We start from the raw sequence: 18,601 nt of genomic DNA, 5'->3' as shown, positions 1-18,601 counted from the left end.
ACATATTGTTTTTGTGAAATTTATATTTTTGAAACTTAATTAATGAGATCTATCAAATAATATCTCACTTGAATCTGTAATTTTATAAAATAAAAATAAATAAATAAATTTGACAACGTGAATACTCACATCTTGGAACATTTACACTGTCAATATGAATATTAATGCTCGCTTCATCCTATTATTATTTAGAATATCTTGATAATTATGTCATAGGACTTATTGGACTATAAACAAATAATTTAAACTATGTAAATGAAAAAAAAATTATGAATAAATGTCCATTTTCTTTACCAGACTAAAGTTAGGCATCTGGTTATATGGTAAAACTTTCTCAAGCTCAAGCATCATGAATTCAATTTGGAAAATTTTTGAGTTTGAATAATAGAATTTTCAACTTGGTCACTTTGTCAAAATTTATAAGCTCCAATTAAATTACAAGATTTTCAATTTCTATTATTAATATATACAAAATAATTTTTTTTTATTATGTTTCATTTTTGTAATTTTAAAATACATATTTTTTCAAGAAGTGCAACACATTATTTTATGACAATTAAAATTAAATTTCTTTTATTTTAAACTTTGGTAACTCAAATTTTGTTTATATGTTTGTATGTTTTTGAGATACACTCAAACTTGAGCTTAAATAAATAAAACAGGAGATATATAAATAACATTTATGAAAAGTTATATATATAAAAAAATCAGAGTTTGAGAATTATAATAAAATAAATTTTAATTTTTAATTTTGTTAATTTAAATTCTAATATTTTAATTTATTTTCAATCTAAACCATCAACCTATGTCTCATAATTAAAACCGACAAGAAAAAAATATTTTAATTATTAAACTCAATGTAAGTATATATAAAATATTAAAAAAAAATTTTAAATCACTGAGTTTAATAGCTTACTTGGACATTGGTCCTAACGATGGGGCAAAATAGTATTTATTTAATCAAATTTTATTAATAAAAATATGTAGTTAGTTTAGTTTACAAATGAATTTAAATTAATAAAAGTAAAAATTTAAAATTTATTTTATTATATAGTCAAACTTTGGAATTTTTTTAAAATTTCTCTTAATATTTATTATTATTATTATTAGTGGGGTATTGCAAAGCGATTCTTTTGGAAAAACAAAAGATCATGGCGGGGCCAGACAAGAAAGAGCTTGTGTGGCTATAATCTGCATGGAATAATTTTGGAGATTTAAAAATTATACAAAATCTTTTTAATTAATATCTCACGGAAGTATGAAATTCACATAAAATCTACATCACATTTATATAAAATATTTGATAAAATTTTTAAATTATGTTTGGTATAAGATTTTTAATTATTTTAATTATAAAAAATAAAATACATTAAAAAATTAATAAAATAAAATATCACATTTAATTCATAATTATTTTATTTTCTTTTTATAAAAATTAAAAAATCTACCTCAAACAAAATATTTTAATCTCAAATTAAAATAATTAAAAAACTTAAAATATTAAAACACTGACTCAGATTCTAAACGAAAGCTTCTAACATTTTTATATGAAAAACGGACGATCACTAACCATGCCTTGTCTTTAACTATGCCTTCTTGATTTTCACGCTGAAAGAGAGGGGAGAGAGAGAGAGAGAGAGACTCTCTGATTACCCATTTGGCCATTTGAAGCATTTGACCCTACTCTCCTCTTGTTTAGCTTCAGGGAAATCAAGTTCTGGGTTTTGTTTTGATCTTCATAATCTCAAAATTAAGAACTGGGTTTTTAGTTTTATGTGAAGAAGTGAGGTCAGTGACGTTTGTTCACTTGAAATCTTGTTTCTGTAATGGACAAAAGAAAGAAAATAGTTTCTTGTTTGAATAAAGGTGTAGAGGTTTCGACCCAATTATTGGTGGAAAAGCCACTTCTACTTTTCATACTTCCTCTGATATTAGTTGTTTGGGTTATTGAGAAATGGGTTTTCTCTTTCTCCAATTGGGTTCCTCTTGTGGTCACTGTCTGGGCAACTATGCAGGTAATTTTTCTCTAATTTCCAATACTTTTGTTAAACAGCTAGTTGTGTTGTATTCATTTCATGGTACTATGATCTTCCCTCATTTTGATAATGTGAATTTGTCTGATTGTTGGTGTGTGGTAATTGGATTTACTATTCTTCTATTTTCCTCTGTTTTTTTCCTTCTTTTGATTGGTTTGATTTTTTATTCAATACTCTTGCAATTATGATATGTTAATAAATATTAGGCCATTATGATGGCTACTTCAACTCCAAGTTTGATGTCTACTATTTCTCTCTCTCTGTTTCCTACTCTTGCTTCCATATCTACACTTCAATAATATGTGTATGTATATGCTAAATCCCACATATTTTTAGTTTGCTTTCTTTCCTCATAATATTATGAATTTGGTACTCATGATTTTTTGAGTTTACATAGACTGGTCTGATTGTTGGTTTGAGCTTTTGGTCTTCTCTTTTCCTCTTCTTTTTGATTGGTTTTATTTTTGATTCAAAACTCTTGCAATTATAATCTCTTAATGAATATTAGGCCCTTATGATTGGTACTCCAAGTTTGATGTCTGCTTGTGTGTGTGTGTGTGTGTGTGTGTGTTTCCTGCTCCTGTCTCTTGCTTCCATAGCTACCTTTTAATTATCTTTGTGTATATGTATGTATACGTATATTTTGTTTTCTTTCTCTCCTCATGATTTGCCAAATTCAGTAATATTAGGTGACGTGTTGAAACTTATAAAAGTTATAGGCTAGTGCACATCCCATGTGCCACTCCCCCCCTAAAAGTTACTTTTCTGATTCAGTTTCTTTTTGTAATTCTGAGGTAATTCTTATCCATTGGAGCTCAATGTCTGCAAGGAGTCGCTTTGACTGAATTTTCACCTCTTTAATAAGGATATTGTAGATTTATAGTTGTGGTAAAATTTGGTGCACTTTTCCAACTGAAGTTCTTTCAATGGAAAAATGGAGGTTACAATACAAGAGGCCATATTTTCATGTTAGGAAAACTTCTCAAATCCACAATGCATGATAAGGATTACAAAGCTCAGAACTTGTCAACTCCACCCCCAACAATACTGTCTCCGTGCTCCATAAAAGGCCCATCACAGTAAAATAAAGTGTAAAGTAAAAATACAAGATACCTTACAACACAACTATTATATATTTGACACGTTTGACAGAAGCTTGTGTGCTAACTACTTTGTGGTGTTATAGAGCTCCACTAGATATAAGTTCAGCAATAGGTGCAGGCATTTAGTGAGATTCAACAATGTTATTGGAGATTCAGTGGATGGGGGGAAGCAGAAATCTTTTGCCTTGTAAAATTGAATACATTGCAGACACAGAATTCATTGTATTGCTTGATTAAGTTTATCTTGGAAGTTTGTATTTCTGATTTCACAATTTTTATGCTATTGTAAAAAGAACTCTACAATAGGTATCCCATTACAGTATTCTATGACGTTGTTTTTACTTGCTGTCTGTGAAGTGTAAATCACAGGTATGATTTCATTGGAGAAATTAACTCAATGTAGTTCGTATATGGTTTAGCTAGGCTACTCAATTGCGAGGGCCCCTATCTATACATAATGCATAGACGGGAGCACTATGTTGCATGGTGAAAATGAAGATAAAGTTTTATGGTCTTTTACACTGTGTTTAGTTGGGGGATTTAGGAAGGAATTTGGAAAGGGAAAAGAAAAGGAAAAGGAAAAAAAGTAGGTGAAATGTGAATAAAATATACTTACATTTTACTTAGTTTCACATACCTTTTCCCTTTTCCTTTTCAAATCCCTCAACCAAATATAGCATTAATGTAATTAGTTCCTAAATCACCCAAAAAATGTATTTTCTGAAAGATTGAGGGAAATGCAAAAACAGAAGACAATGAGTACCGAATTCCATTCCGTAAATAGTATATACATAAAAGCCATAATTAAGTATTGGTCCAATCCATGTGGGTGGGCCGATGTGTCAGAAGAGTTGACAGGTGCTCTTTGTGTAGACCTAACACTGACTTAATTTTCAAAGAGCACAAAATGCCCTTAATTCAAATCTGCATTTGTACGTTTTCAAAATTTTACCATTGATGAGTCTGTTAGTTGGCAATTTCTTCTTTTCTTGTTTTGTTTTATTTTTTGTTTTTAATTAAAGCAACATCATCTGAGTCAATATTACAAGTTGAGCATGAATCTTACTACTATTGTAAGAGATATGCCAACATCCAGGAACATGTCAGCCCTAATTCTTGCACTTTGATACATGGAAGCTTACTTTTCCATGTTGAAATATGCTTTTATTATGGAACATTCTTTCTTAGCCATTTTTGCAATATTTGGGAGCTATCTTGCAGAGCTTTTGAATATTAATTACTTGAATCCAAACCAGTAAACTGATATTTTGAGGTTCTTGTTCTTGCATTGCTTGTGACATTGGAATCAATCCTATAACAGAGTGTCTTGAAAATTGTTTGAAAATAAATAATTCATGTGCCTATGATAAAGTTTATTTATCTGTTCTTTTTATCTCTGTTGCTTTCCTCTTTTCCAGATGATCTGGATATCATTGAATGAAAGGATAGGATTATTATGGTAGATATTTAAATGCACTGACATAAAATTTCGTTCTTTTCATCTGCAGTATAGTAGTTATCAACGACAAATCCATGTAGAGGATTTGAATAGAAAATGGAAGCAAGTCATACTACACATGTCGGTGGGTTTTCTTTTCTTCAATTTTCTTTTGTTCAATCACATTTCAGTTGTTCTTCATCAAATTGATTTGCATCCTTTTGCATGTTTAAACAGCCAGTAACACCATTGGAGCCCTGTGAGTGGCTGAACAAGTTATTAATGGAAATTTGGCCAAACTACATTCACCCAAAGCTTTGCACGAGGTTCTCATCTATTGTCGAGGTGGTTGTATCGTCCTTTTTTCAATTGAAATTGATGAATATTTTCAACGTTCTATCTAGATCGAAGGTGCAGTTTTAATTCATGCAGAAATCACTTACAGGGGAAGAGAGTTATGGATGAGACAAAGAGAGGTGGTTTTATAACCATCTTCATCTACTCTTGACCTCTACTTTCGTCATCCTATATCTGAATGAGAAAATATGTGTATATTGTATATATAAATTTATGTGTGTATGAACAGATGCACTTACATACTGAAATAAACGAATAGATTTTCTCATTATAATCATTTGAGCTGATAAGATAGTTAACTTAATTCTTTTATGCCATATCTACGAATTCAATAAATGTTCATCTTCAATAGAAATAATTGAGAATAGAACAATATCCTTTCAGTTATTACCTACAAAATGATTAGACAATCACCGGTAGTCTAAATTTTAGTTGAATCCAGAGACATAAAATTAAAGATCTGTTGACTTTGAGATTTAAATTTATCATCATTCCAATTTTGCTTGTCTCAGGACATTCACTTGAGAGAAGGAGAATTAATCTATCTACATTATTTGCTCTGGCTTATCCTTTTTAGAAGCATATCTAGCCAATCTCTTGGGTGTAATGACTTATACATCAAATCACTTTTTAGTTCCAGAATACCCCTAGCTAGTTACAAATCCCTTGGTATTTGTCAGTTTATTTTCATTTTGTGCCATGTCTATCCCACTGTGTTATTCAACATACTGGATGATAATATCACTTTAGGATCCAATTACGAAACACCTGAAGGGACATCTAACTAACATAATTGTTTTTTTTTATAGCATTAATATCTATTCTTGTAAAAATGTTTTCTTTTTATTGGAACTGGATCATTGAGGGCACTAAATGCAAGTCTATATTCTTTTTTCATTGTCATCTTCAATGTTCTATAAGAAGTTTATGAGTGTGATATAATTGATTTTTTTCCCATGCAGCAACGCTTGAAGTATCGAAAACCAAGGCTTGTTGTGAGTTCTTTACCTTTGTTTATCTCATTGAACTGTACTTATAAATTGGCACTTACTATGTAATTACTTTCACTGAGAACAAGCTTTCTATTTTATAGGAAAGAATTCAATTGCAAGAATTTTCGCTAGGTTCACACCCTCCTAGCTTGGGGCGTCATGGTACTCGGTGGTCAACTTCTGGCAATCAGGTTTGGGTTCTGGTTTAGTAATGAAATTTTATGCTTACATACACTACTTTCTAAGTTTCTTTAGTTTATATCAAGAAATGCTTTTGGTGAAACATCATGAATAAGTATTTCCACATCTAACCTAGGGAGTTTATAACTATTATTTCAAGATGTAAACCTTTTACATTGACCAGAAGAGGGTTTATAACTATTATCTAATATGTAAGAAGGACAAAGGTATGGGATAGGTTTGTAACATGAATATGAGATTTCTTTAAGGAGTAACCTTTAGATAGCTGGAAAATTGTGATTGTATAGAATACAGACATGACATGACTTGATGAAAATGGTTAAAAAAACAAAAGACAAAAAAAGACAGGAATGTCCTCATTAGTAGAACATATAACATTGGTCCTTTTCATACTACTAAAAAAAGGCAACCTAGTGCATGCGGCGTCTGCTAAAGTGGGGTTCGGGGAGGGTCCGATGTATGTAGCCTTGCCCTCATTTTTTGGGGACGACCTTTCGGTGACTCAAATTTGTGCTACCAAGGACGCTAATGGCAAGTCTTACGATTGGGCCATGCCACCCTTTTTCCATTTCATACCCCTAATTACCAAAATATTCTACTGCCGAGCTTTTTTGTGGTTCTGCTGCATAACTTTTTTGTGGTTCCTCGAGGTTAACTATTATGACCATTACACATTATGTTTTTTTTCATAAGCCCGCTACTCCTTTCTTTATCTTTTTCAAGTTTTTGTAAATGGAAGAAAGCTCATGGTTGTCAAACTGTATTTTGACAGCGAATCATGCGCTTGGGTTTTGATTGGGACTCTACTGACGTAAATATTCTGCTACTTGCTAAGTTGGCAAAGCCTTTAATGGGAACTGCCCGGATAGTCATAAACAGCATTCACATCGAGGGTGAAGTATGTAGTTTTCTTCTCTCTTTTTTACTTACCTTTTATATCTAAAATTCTCAGTTATCGTTCTTCTCTTTTTGGTAAATGAAGAATTAAAGTCACATCTATGAAATTGAAGAACTAGTAATTGTTCTTTGCCACCACTAGTGTAAATCAGGTAATGTTACAGGCTCAACTCCTCATTCACATAGTGAAACGGGGGGAAATAAAAAATAAATAAAGAATTTTTTTTTTTTTGTTGCTTTTTGGGAAGTGGAAATTAGATCAATAAAATTTCTAAATTAATTAACTAGACTATGCTAGTTGATATTATGTTTCGTTCTGTTTATATCTGTGTGTGTATTAGTGGTGGACATATGGAAATGTTATTTTAAAGGGACAGGAGTTTTTTTTTTTTTAAAAATCCTGTTACCTAGTTCCAAGTACAATATTGACATGAATATCTGCCTGATATAGTGAAGAGCATGTATGTAAGACTCTCTCTAGCTATAATTTGATATAGTGTTTTCATCTAGGCTCTGTTACATTCAGACACTTGGGCTATTAAAGCATGGGAACATGAGTTAAATTTGATGTTATTCATTTCATTCAAATAATACCAGAGCTTTGCTTAGCACTCTCAATCTACTCCTAGTGCCTTGCTTTTGGGGATTGGGACCTACATTAGGTAATAGACTTAACTTTAGATGTGTTTACTAGCAGAATTGTGGTACTCGAGGTGTTACGGGATAACTTAACACTGGCAGGGCTCATAACATGGAAATGCTGTTTTTTATGACTACAATTTATAGTACAATAAATTTTATTTATCAAAAAAAAATTTGAAAGTACCATAAATTTAGCACATTGATGCTTAAAATGTTTTAAAAATTTGAACATTAATATTAGTACAAACTTCAAAAAGAAAAAGAAAAAACCCATTAAAATAAGAATTCAATGTTATTAAGCAGTGATACTAGCCAACCAGTATCTAGCACATTGTTAGAATTTACCAATTTGCTCCTCCACCTACCATCTCCACTAGCACCCACTTCACCTACCACCTCCACTACACTACACTACACCTACCATCTCCACTAGCACCCACTTCACCTACCACCTCCACTACACTACACTACACCTACCATCTCCACTAGCACCCACTTCACCTACCACCTCCACTACACTACACCTACTACCACCTTCTCTTCTATATATAGGAGTTGTAATACATAACACAATATTATCAATCAATCTTGTAATACATCAAGATATCCATCAATAATACAATTTATTCTCTTTCTCTCTCTATCAATATTTCTTACATGGTATCAGAGCAAGGTTAACAACCTACTCATTTTGCTTCACCGGCGGGCGGCAGCCTCGCCTTGGCCGCCCGCCGGACCTCTACCTATTCCATCTCTAAACAGTATTTTCGCTACATATAGATTTCCATCTCTAAACAGTACACTTGCTGCACATGCTCCTCCATTTACTCCCTGACTAAGAAATTCCTTATCAGTGTCCAAATAGCCGCTATGTATGGCTGCTTCTAACTGATCTTCTTCGTCTCTGACAAATTCAAGTGCTTTCACAATGTTCTTTTCCAGATTTTCAGCAACATAATCTGCTACCTTCTCAGAAACTCAACTTCCTTGAAAAGTGTTACCCGAGAAAAGCTGAGGAGACGTGGGGACATCCAATTTTCAGTTGTTGATAACCTGTCTGTTGCTTCTTCACCAGTAAGCCCCATGGATGCATCTGGTTCAAATCTTTCTGGAAAGGATAAACATCCAGAAGCTACTGGAATGGGCTTATTCTCTCCAAATTTGTTGGAATCACTTGGCAAGTCTGGTACACCACCCTTTTTATGCCCAGGATCTCAAGAACCTTCAATGGGCTCATCCCTTTTTTCTCCCTATTATTGTTGGTGCCCTCCTATGGCATCAATTTTTCAATACACAGTAAAACCTCCACAACTGCCTATGTCATTCACTGAATCACTATCTTTACCTCCACTTTCTTCTTTACTACCAGCTACAAGGTCTTCTAGTGTGTTGACACCAATATCACCTCTTAATGTGTCTGATCTCCCCCCTCTGGATTTTCCTACTTTGCTGCCTGAGCCACTGGTCAGGTTGCCACTATCTAGATCAAGTTCACCCCAGATCCTACCATTCACACCTCTAATGTGTGACCCTATTGTTCATATTCCAGTCATTGATGTTTGTTCCTCAGGCCAGTCTATCCCAGTTGGTGGTCTTGCTTACTATGTCACTGCACCATCAAGCTTGGCAGACATGGCAGCCAATCCCTTTCATGCTCTCTTCTATTTAGAGTTCATGCTGTCAGCCTGTGCACTGTTCTCAAAAAACTTGGATTGAGGTTTCTGGATCTTCTGCTAAAGATGTGGCCAAGCAACTTAAGGAGCAACAATTTTTCTGTTGATTTTTCTGCATTACCACACCTACCATTCGAGTTTGCACAACACCCATATTTTATTCATCTCAGGGATCAACCCCGATCACACTGTTACAAAAAAATAAAAAAATAAATAAAAAAATAAAAAAAAAAAAACAAACAAACAAAACAACCACATCCACTGGCAGATTTTTTCTTCTCTACTCTGCAGCCGGTCTCTTCTTCTTGCCTCCGTCCTGGGCGGCCCTTGACGGTGCTGCCTCCGTGTTTCCCACTCCACTGGGCATGATCACTACTCCCTGCTCCTCCACTGCAGCATATGGTGGACCTCCAAATCGGAACATCACGGTGGCCTTCCGCTTCAACTCCTTGTTTTCTGCCTTTAGCACACTGATCTCTGCTCGCGCATCCTTATACATGCGTTGGAGCAGAGCCAGCTGGGAGTTTAAATGCTGCACCTCATTTGTTCTACTCTGCAGCCGGTTCGACAAATTTGTGACCGCCGTCATGCTTTCCACACATGCCTTCAAAGTATACTGATTGGCCTCCACATCCGACAGCCCTGCCATTCTTTGCTCCACAGACCGCATCGGAAAGTTCAACGGAGTATACCCAGCGGTGTTTGGTTGAGGTTCACTGGCCACCGCACCAGTTCTCTCTCCTGTGGACTCGTTGAGGTCGGGAAAGAGGGTGAGCAGCCCGCGGGAAGACGAAGCCATTTTTTCTGGGCAACAGAGTGTTATAGAGAGTGTTACAGAGTTTCTTCTCAGCAAAACCTCTCTTTCTAAGCAGAATGAAGAATTTTTCAGAGATTTCTCTCAGTTTTTCTGTCTCAGTTTCTGCCTCCTCCGCTTCGGTTTATAAAGACCATGACACAGAGGCAGCCACGCGCATCGCGCGCCTTTTGACGCCGACAACCTGGCACGCCTTTTCATGGCACGCCTTTTGATGGCACATCTTTTGATGAATTGGGCACGCCTTTTGATGGCACGCCTTTTGACAAATTTGGGCACACCTTTTGAGGGTGCAACTCCTATAAGGGTCCGACAAGACTCTGTAAACTGTCCCGACATTGATTCCGGTTAGCTCCTTTATGGGTCCGACAAGACTCTGTAAACTGTCCCGACATAGATTCCGGTTAGTTTCTACAAGGGTCCGACAAGACTCTGTAAACTGTCCCGACATTGATTCCGGTTAGCTCCTTTATGGGTCCGACAAGACTCTGTAAACTGTCCCGACATTGATTCCGGTTAGCTCCTTTATGGGTCCGACAAGACTCTGTAAACTGTCCCGACATTGATTCCGGTTAGCTCCTTTATGGGTCCGACAAGACTCTGTAAACTGTCCCGACATAGATTCCGGTTAGTTTCTACAAGGGTCCGACAAGACTCTGTAAACTGTCCCGACATTGATTCCGGTTAGTTTCTCTAACGGTCCGACATGACCCCATAAACTGTCTTCTACAACGGTCCGACATGACCCCATAAACTGTCTTCTACAACGGTCCGCCATGACCCCATAAACTGTCTTCTACAACGGTCTGACACGACCATACAGTGTCTCCTATCTTTATTTTTATTTTTATGTATTTTCTTGTTTTGTTCCTCTTTTCAAACTCAAGTTGGTTAGTTTCTATCCTCCTTGAGTTTGCGGGGGGCTGTTAGAATTTACCAATTTGCTCCTCCACCTACCATCTCCACTAGCACCCACTTCACCTACCACCTCCACTACACTACACTACACCTACCATCTCCACTAGCACCCACTTCACCTACCACCTCCACTACACTACACTACACCTACCATCTCCACTAGCACCCACTTCACCTACCACCTCCACTACACTACACCTACTACCACCTTCTCTTCTATATATAGGAGTTGTAATACATAACACAATATTATCAATCAATCTTGTAATACATCAAGATATCCATCAATAATACAATTTATTCTCTTTCTCTCTCTATCAATATTTCTTACACACATTGATGCTTAAATTTTTATTTTTAAAATTTTTCTCCTGTTATGATTTACAGCTTCTCTTGATGCCAGTTTTGGATGGAAAAGCAATTTTGTACTCATTTTTATCAGCTCCTGAGGTAAGAATAGGTGTTGCATTTGGCAGTGGTGGAAGTCAATCTCTACCTGCAACTGAATTGCCAGGTGTTTCCTCGTGGCTGGTATGTTTCTGAATCAATAAAATTTGAAAGAGAAAAATATACTTTACATGAAAGTCACAATTTTATAATTTGTTCTCTTTTGAAGCATAATATTTATTTTCTTGCAACTGAATTTGGCAACTCGTTAGTTTTGGTGTATAGACTACAATATTAAAAATATTATTTTACAAAAAATGGTTTCCAATAAATCTTGTTCATTCTTGGAGCACACAAAAATTGATTTTCCAGAAACAAATCATATTATTTCCCATGCTAAAGAGGAAACTTGCTTTTAGTATGCTTTGTTTGGTTGTTGAGAGGGGGTGAAAGAGGAGATAAAATGAATCTTGGGAAAGGTAAAACCACTTGGTGTTGGAGTTGGTAGTTGCTAGATTATGAGTTCCTTTCCATTTTCAATCTAAGCTTTTATTATGACTACAAAACTTTATTATTAGTATTTCCAATTGAAAAATGGTATGTATCACCAATATTTTGGCACCTTTAGTATCACTCACCTACGTGGGTACTTATGATTGGTTTTCTTGTTTGAAAATAATTATTAAGGAATTAATGATAGCCAGTAATATCTTGCCATGTACCCAGGTGATATATAGCAGTCCTCTTTCCAATTTTATAGGCCTTACGGTGTGTTTGGATCATGGATTTGTATAGGGATTTGGAAAGGGAAAGAGAAATGGAGAAAAAATTTAACTTATATTTCATTCACCTTTTCATTCTCCTTTTTCCTTTCCAAATCCTTATCCAAATCCATTATCTAAACACAGCCATAGGGAAGTTGCTTTTTTGTGAGTGAAAAAGTTCGAGTTGTTTTTTGGCTTGTTTAGCTGATGACTTTTTGGCTTTTTAGCCAAAAACAAATTTTTAGCTGCATCCCAAACTCACTTTTAGTTCATCTCATCTTATGACTTAAAACTCCAGAAAGAGTAGGTTATCACTATTGTTGCGAGTGTTATACACACCTAAGTTAATTTGACTTTGAAGACACAGTTGAATATTTTCCACTCTTTATCTTTATTTTTGTTCTTTGAAGGGCTAATTTCTAACCTAGATTACTGATGCATCTTGTTCTCCTTGTCACAGAAGAAACTCTTCACTGACACTATAAATAAGACAATGGTTGAACCTCACTGTCGGTGTTATCCTTTGCCACCTGTAGACTTCAGGAAAAAGGTTGTTGGTGGGATAATCCATGTGACGGTTATTTCAGCGAGCAAACTTTCCAGGAGTAACATTAAGGGAAGCCCTTCTAGAAGGCAACAGAGTGCATTGATAGATGGTAGGTTAGAAGAGTTCCATGATAATAAAGATCTGCAGACATTTGTAGAAGTTGAACTTGAAGAACTAACCAGGAGGACTAGTGTCAAACCGGGATCAAGCCCTAAATGGGACTCAATGTTCAATATGGTTTTACACAAAGATTCAGGAATTCTCAGATTCAATCTCTATGAATGTACACCTGGGAGTGTGAAGTTCGACTATCTAACAAGCTGTGAAATTAAGGTATTGCCATTTATGATGCTGACTTTTGTCTCCAATTTGACACCATTGACCATGGCTTCAAACGTGTCATCTTATGTGGTTACTTGTATTTGAATGATGCAATTAATGTGCACTATGATGGTTTGTATCACGTATTAATGACAAATAAAAGCACAGTAATCTAAACCACAAAAATGAATGGCACAATTTTCATTTCATTGAATGGACTTGGAATGGTGGATAATATCTCATTATGAAGCATCTTGCTCTTCAGTTTTATTTTGAAGCAAACGACATTACAAGAAAAGCATGCCATGGGCTGTCATGCATGTACAACATCTGCATGCCACGTGGTGTGTCAATTTTTTTAATTATTAGTATTTTGAAGGACACATTGGGGGACACTTTATGGACACATGTGTCTAGTGTTTGGACATGCCTCAGGACACCTTTAAAGTTTTTTTTTTTAAAATAATTTTACAAAGCGTATTTGAAGTCCAAGTAAAAGATATGGGAATAAAGAGCAAAAAAGTAGAAAATAATAAAAATAGACCCACATATACGCCGATGCCTCTCATATCTATGTATCCCATATCCATAGGAAATAAAAATACTTTTTTTTGTTTTTTTTGTGTCCACGCCATGTCCATCTCAATATCCTTGTCCTGTGCTTCTTATCCTGCTGTGTTAGATTTACTGTTTCTTCTTTTTTGATGTTACTCTATCCTTTCTGAAAGTTATTGATATGCATTCTCTTGTCCAATGAGCAGATGAAATATGTTAGAGATGATTCCACAATATTTTGGGCAATAGGACCTGAATCTAGTGTGATGGCAAAGCACGCCGAGTTTTGTGGAAAAGAAGTCGAAATGGCTGTTCCATTTGAGGGACTTAGTTCTGCAAAGGTATGAGCTACTTTTCCCTCACTAATCAGTGACTGACTTTGGATTAGAGTTGTGTCACCAGTTGCTATAAATCAGTGATAACTCTTCTTTCTGATGATTACACAATTTAACAGCTAGCCTATCAAATGGTTATTAAAACTGAGAGTTTTTGGTTGAAATGAACTTTTGCAGTTGACGGTGAAACTCGTCTTGAAAGAATGGCAATTTTGTGATGGTTCACATAGCTTGAGTGACATCGGTCTCAGCACTCGGCAATCGCTAAATGGGTCATCAAATTTTCAGCCTAGTACTGGAAGAAAAATTTATGTAACTGTTGTTGAAGGGAAGGACCTTATGATAAAAGACAAATTTGGGAAGTCTGAACCTTATGTTAGCTTGCAGTATGGGAAGGTAAATCTCTCTTTTTCAATTAATATTTATTACGGGGTCGAAATTGTTGTATCCATAGATTTGTAACCTGAACAAATTACTTGCTGGGATAACATAACAATTCAACTCTAACAATGCTTGAACGTTCATTTCAGGCTCTCCAGAGAACAAGATCTGCCTCACATACTTCAAATCCTGTCTGGAATCACAAGTTTGAATTTGATGAGATAGGTGGTGGTGAATATCTTAAGATAAAATGCCACAGAGAAGAAACCTTCATAGATGACAGTATTGGTAGTGCACGAGTAAATTTAGAAGGACTTGTTGAGGGGTTGAGGGATGTGTGGGTACCCCTTGAAAAAGTCAATTCTGGAGAACTGCGATTTCAAATAGAAGCAGTGAGAACCGATGACTTTGAAGGATCCAGGGTATGCTTTTAGAAGCATCTTATCATGTTGTCAATGATTAAATTATGAAGTAATGGTAGGCAAAACTAATAAAAAAAGGCCTATCACAAAAATCTGTGTACCTTTCTGTGTACGTTTTCATGTGTGTCTTTGCTAGATGTGGTAATTCAAAGCATGGTTCACCCAGGGTCCGAGCCATGCTCAATAAGAGCCTGCCCAAGTCCATCCAATTTCACTTGTATTGTTTGTGTGCATTTGTGATTTGGTGGCCCTTAAGCTTAATAATATATTGAAGATTAATTCACTTGGTATGTTTGTTCAGGGTGCAAATGTCGGTTCAAGCAATGGCTGGATTGAACTTGTTCTCATCGAAGCAAAAGACCTTGTTGCTGCTGATCTCAGAGGAACAAGTGATCCATTTGTGAGGGTACAATATGGAAATATGAAGAGAAGAACAAAGGTTAGCAACACCATAGTTATTCATATAATAATTTTGTTACAATATGGAAATCTTTACGAATAATTGACCCAAGATAATAAAAAGCCGTCATTCTTACGTGTCTCCTGCCATTTAAGTTCTAGCCTTTTTAACTGATACTCCTTTCTTTTCTAAATCTCTCTACATTCTCTATCTAAGAACCCCATTGCATGTTTTTTTCTAGCTCTATATTTTTTTTGATACCGTTGCTTAATGCTTTTACCTTGCCTTGTAGATTATGGATAGAACTCTGAATCCTAAGTGGCATCAGACCTTAGAATTCCCCGATGACGGTAGTTCGCTGGTGTTGCATGTGAAAGATCATAACTCCGTGCTGCCAGAATCTAGCATTGGTGATTGCACTGTTGAATATCAAAGATTGCCTCCGAACGAAATGTCTGACAAGTGGATACCCCTTCAAGGTGTGAAAAGGGGAGAGATCCATATTCAAGTTACAAGAAAGGTTCCAGAACTAGGGAAGAGATCTAGTTTGGAATCGGAATCATCTGCAACTAAAGCCCACGAAATTTCTGGCCAGGTGAGTATGTTTTGCGGGTTTAGGATAATCATTTCATGCGTAATTTAGTGCCATGACTCATCGTTGCAATTTAAAAATTTCTGAGCTTTTTTCATAACAATTGAAAATATGCCTAAAATATAATCAAACAGGGCTGAGTTTTGATGTAATATCGGACCAACAGCAAATTTTGTGTAATATCATACCATTCCTTATTGACAAGATATGTTGGTTTTCTCTAACATGCATAAAATTTATGTTTATCAGATCATCAAGAAAAAGGGGAAAGAAAAAAAAGAAAAGAAAAGATTATCATGCTTAATTTTCCTGTTCTAAAGTTCAGTCTGGATCATTAACAATATTCTTGTAGTTTGCACCAGCATTTTGCTGCATCTATCATGATTTTTTTCCTGAAAGTGACCAAGGTAGACCAGTTTTTTTCTCACAAACTGTTTGGCATTGTTTTTGTTTTCATTATTTTCAATTTTCGTGTTTTCAAACAAAAACAATACTAAAAATCTTGAAAACACCCACTGAAAACAGTGGTCGATATCGAAAACAACTTGGTTTTCCTAAACAGTGGTTGCTTTCAGGAAAAAAAATTTCAAAAACAGTTTTGGGAAACAATTTTCCAAACAAGATCAGAAAACAAAAGTGATACTAAACAGACATTCTGTACGTTCACTCATTGTTGTTCCTTTTTTTTTGTTTTCGTTTTCCCTACGCTTCATGATTAATCCATCACTTACTGCTGCATAATTTTTGTCTTAAAATTCTGTTCAAAATCTGTTTTTGGCAGATGAAACAATTGATGATCAAATTACATTCTCTAGCCGAAGATGGGAATCTTGATGGACTCTCTGAATTGTTGAGTAAGCTCAAAAGCCTCCACGATATGCAAGAAGAGTACTTGGCGCAGCTGGAGACTGAGCAGACGCTTTTACTCACCAAGATCAATGAGCTTGGCCAAGAAATCTTGTACTCATCGCCGGCTCTGAGCACAAAATCTTCCCCTGATTGAATCCTCATTACAAATGCTGATCTCAACAGTCCTTCCTCATTCAGTATAGTTTTACTAACAAAAAAGCTTGTATTAATAGGAAACATACATATATAGTTCTATAATCCATTGAGTCATTGTTGTTGAAGCCATCATGCTGTGTAAATGTGCTCATGTAGAAGTATGTATGAATTTTGAGCAATGAATGAAAAGATTAGAGTGGATTTAACTAGTTTATATCTCGGACTTGCTAGAATTAAGAAGTGTTTCCTGTTGCTTCGTTAATCAAGGGATGAAATGGATTGGAATGAAATGTTCATTTTAATTACTCATTTCGTTTTCTTGTTTGGTACACTTGCATTCAAATGAGATTTTGCTTCGAATATATTCAGAAATTAAAAAATTACATATAAAGGAATTTTAGGAAGTTGCAAATGTCACCATTTTTATGGTGTCAAGCAAATTAGTTCGTTTGACAGATTTATCCTCATTCCTCTGCTCTCTTATTTGCCCTCATACTCTGATTGCCCTCATACTCTCTCATGCTCTTATAGAAAGGGTTATTGTTGTGCCCCTTAATGGTTGCACCTATCTCCATGATTCAAATTATTCTTTTTGTAAAACTTATTAAGCATATTATTATGTAAAACATTTGTTTAATCACATCAGTACTTACATGATTAGATTATATTTATCTTAAAAAAATATATTATCAATTTTTAAAGATGAATGTGATCGAACTATGTGATTACAAATATTCGGTCAATTTAATTTTCGTATAGATAATCTGCTCAACGAACCCATAAACTAATAGCCAAATCCAATCAAAACTTTATGGCCAAATTTACACTCTTTCCCACTTATTTGCAATTCCCCTATAGCCAAAGTTTGCTGTTGCTGCTGCTGTATTGTTGCTGGTTTTAATCAGTATTGTTGCTGCTTTGTTGCACAGCTGCTGTCTTCTTGTTCTGTTTTTACCTTTCTTTGGTTGCTTTTGATTGGTTTTTCACCAATCTCACCAATCTTAGATCTAGTGCTAACAAATGATTGTGCTTCGTTTGCAGTGCCAAGCTAATTGGGATCGTTGAGGTTAACTATGATGCTTAGTGCATTCCTCTGCTTTGTTTATGTAAATTTTGCATGTATTATGCTTTTTATCAATAAAAGCTTTATTTTGTTAATAAAAAAAAAAAAAAAGCCAAAGTTTGCAAGTGCAATTTGAATTTTTATGTCTTATATTCTTTATTTCCATTCAAATTTGAAAAACCAAATTTTTTTATTTACATAATTGTTTTGAATTCAACTTATAATTTTCAAAACCAAAATGCATATGTAACATCATTTGGGATAGGAGAACTTGAGGAAGCATTTTTTTTTCTCGATTCTCTTGTTCCCAAGTTATGGCCTTTGATGTAAAATATAATATATATATATATATATATATTTTTTGATGAATCTAGAAGAAAGGCACTACAACAAAAAGTAGATTTCGCGACTAAAATTGAATTTTTCGTCGCTGAAAGTAGTAGAATTGGCGACTAAAGTGGAATTAGTCGCCAAAATTGATCACTTTTGCCGACTAAAAGAGTTTAGTCGCCGAATATAAGGGTTTTAGTGACTAAAAGTCAGTTTAGTCGCCGAATATAGGGGTTTTAGCGACTAAAGATTAGTAGTTAAAAACAGTCAATTGGCAACTAAAATTTAATTTAGTAGCCAAAAGGGGACGTTTTTGACGACTAAAAACAGGTTTAGTCGCCAAAACTGGTTTTTTTAGGCGGGAATGAATTTTTTTAGCGACTAAAAACTAATTAGTAGCCAAAACTATACAATTGGCGACTAAAAAA

General features: G+C 35.0%; 1 protein-coding gene across 2 annotated transcripts; it reads left to right on the top strand.

The window, feature by feature from the left end:
* The first annotated feature begins 1,522 nt into the window (after positions 1-1,522).
* Positions 1,523-16,994, top strand: LOC114273008 (synaptotagmin-1). Of its 2 annotated transcripts, none has more exons than XM_082909683.1 (14): positions 1,523-2,015; positions 4,648-4,722; positions 4,815-4,922; positions 5,897-5,929; positions 6,028-6,117; positions 6,900-7,025; positions 11,459-11,602; positions 12,683-13,102; positions 13,852-13,986; positions 14,158-14,376; positions 14,511-14,783; positions 15,085-15,222; positions 15,476-15,778; positions 16,557-16,994. In XM_082909683.1, the coding sequence occupies exons 1-14, from the start codon at positions 1,827-1,829 to the stop codon at positions 16,776-16,778; spliced, it is 2,475 nt and encodes an 824-aa protein (XP_082765809.1). In that variant the 5' UTR covers positions 1,523-1,826; the 3' UTR covers positions 16,779-16,994. The 2 variants fall into 2 exon arrangements, with proteins under 2 accessions (XP_082765809.1, XP_082765810.1); XM_082909684.1 differs by having other exon boundaries at positions 1,530-2,015; positions 4,648-4,718.
* The last annotated feature ends 1,607 nt before the right edge of the window (positions 16,995-18,601 follow it).

This window comes from Camellia sinensis, chromosome 15 (assembly GCF_055761805.1).
Source record: "Camellia sinensis isolate YWXY chromosome 15, ASM5576180v1, whole genome shotgun sequence".
In the NCBI taxonomy this organism is placed as follows: domain Eukaryota; kingdom Viridiplantae; phylum Streptophyta; class Magnoliopsida; order Ericales; family Theaceae; genus Camellia; species Camellia sinensis.
Note: the sequence above shows the minus strand (reverse complement) of the source record. Positions and strands in the feature narration are given on the sequence as shown.

What these genes read in the sequence shown, in the direction of transcription:
- LOC114273008 (XM_082909683.1), top strand. Translation starts at nt 1,827, where the DNA reads ATGGACAAAAGAAAGAAAATAGTTTCTTGTTTGAATAAAGGTGTAGAG. An exon ending in GGTTCTCATCTATTGTCGAG is followed by an intron (nt 4,923 to 5,896) that starts GTGGTTGTATCG and finishes TTTCCCATGCAG; the next exon opens with CAACGCTTGAAGTATCGAAA. An exon ending in ATGACTTTGAAGGATCCAGG is followed by an intron (nt 14,784 to 15,084) that starts GTATGCTTTTAG and finishes ATGTTTGTTCAG; the next exon opens with GGTGCAAATGTCGGTTCAAG.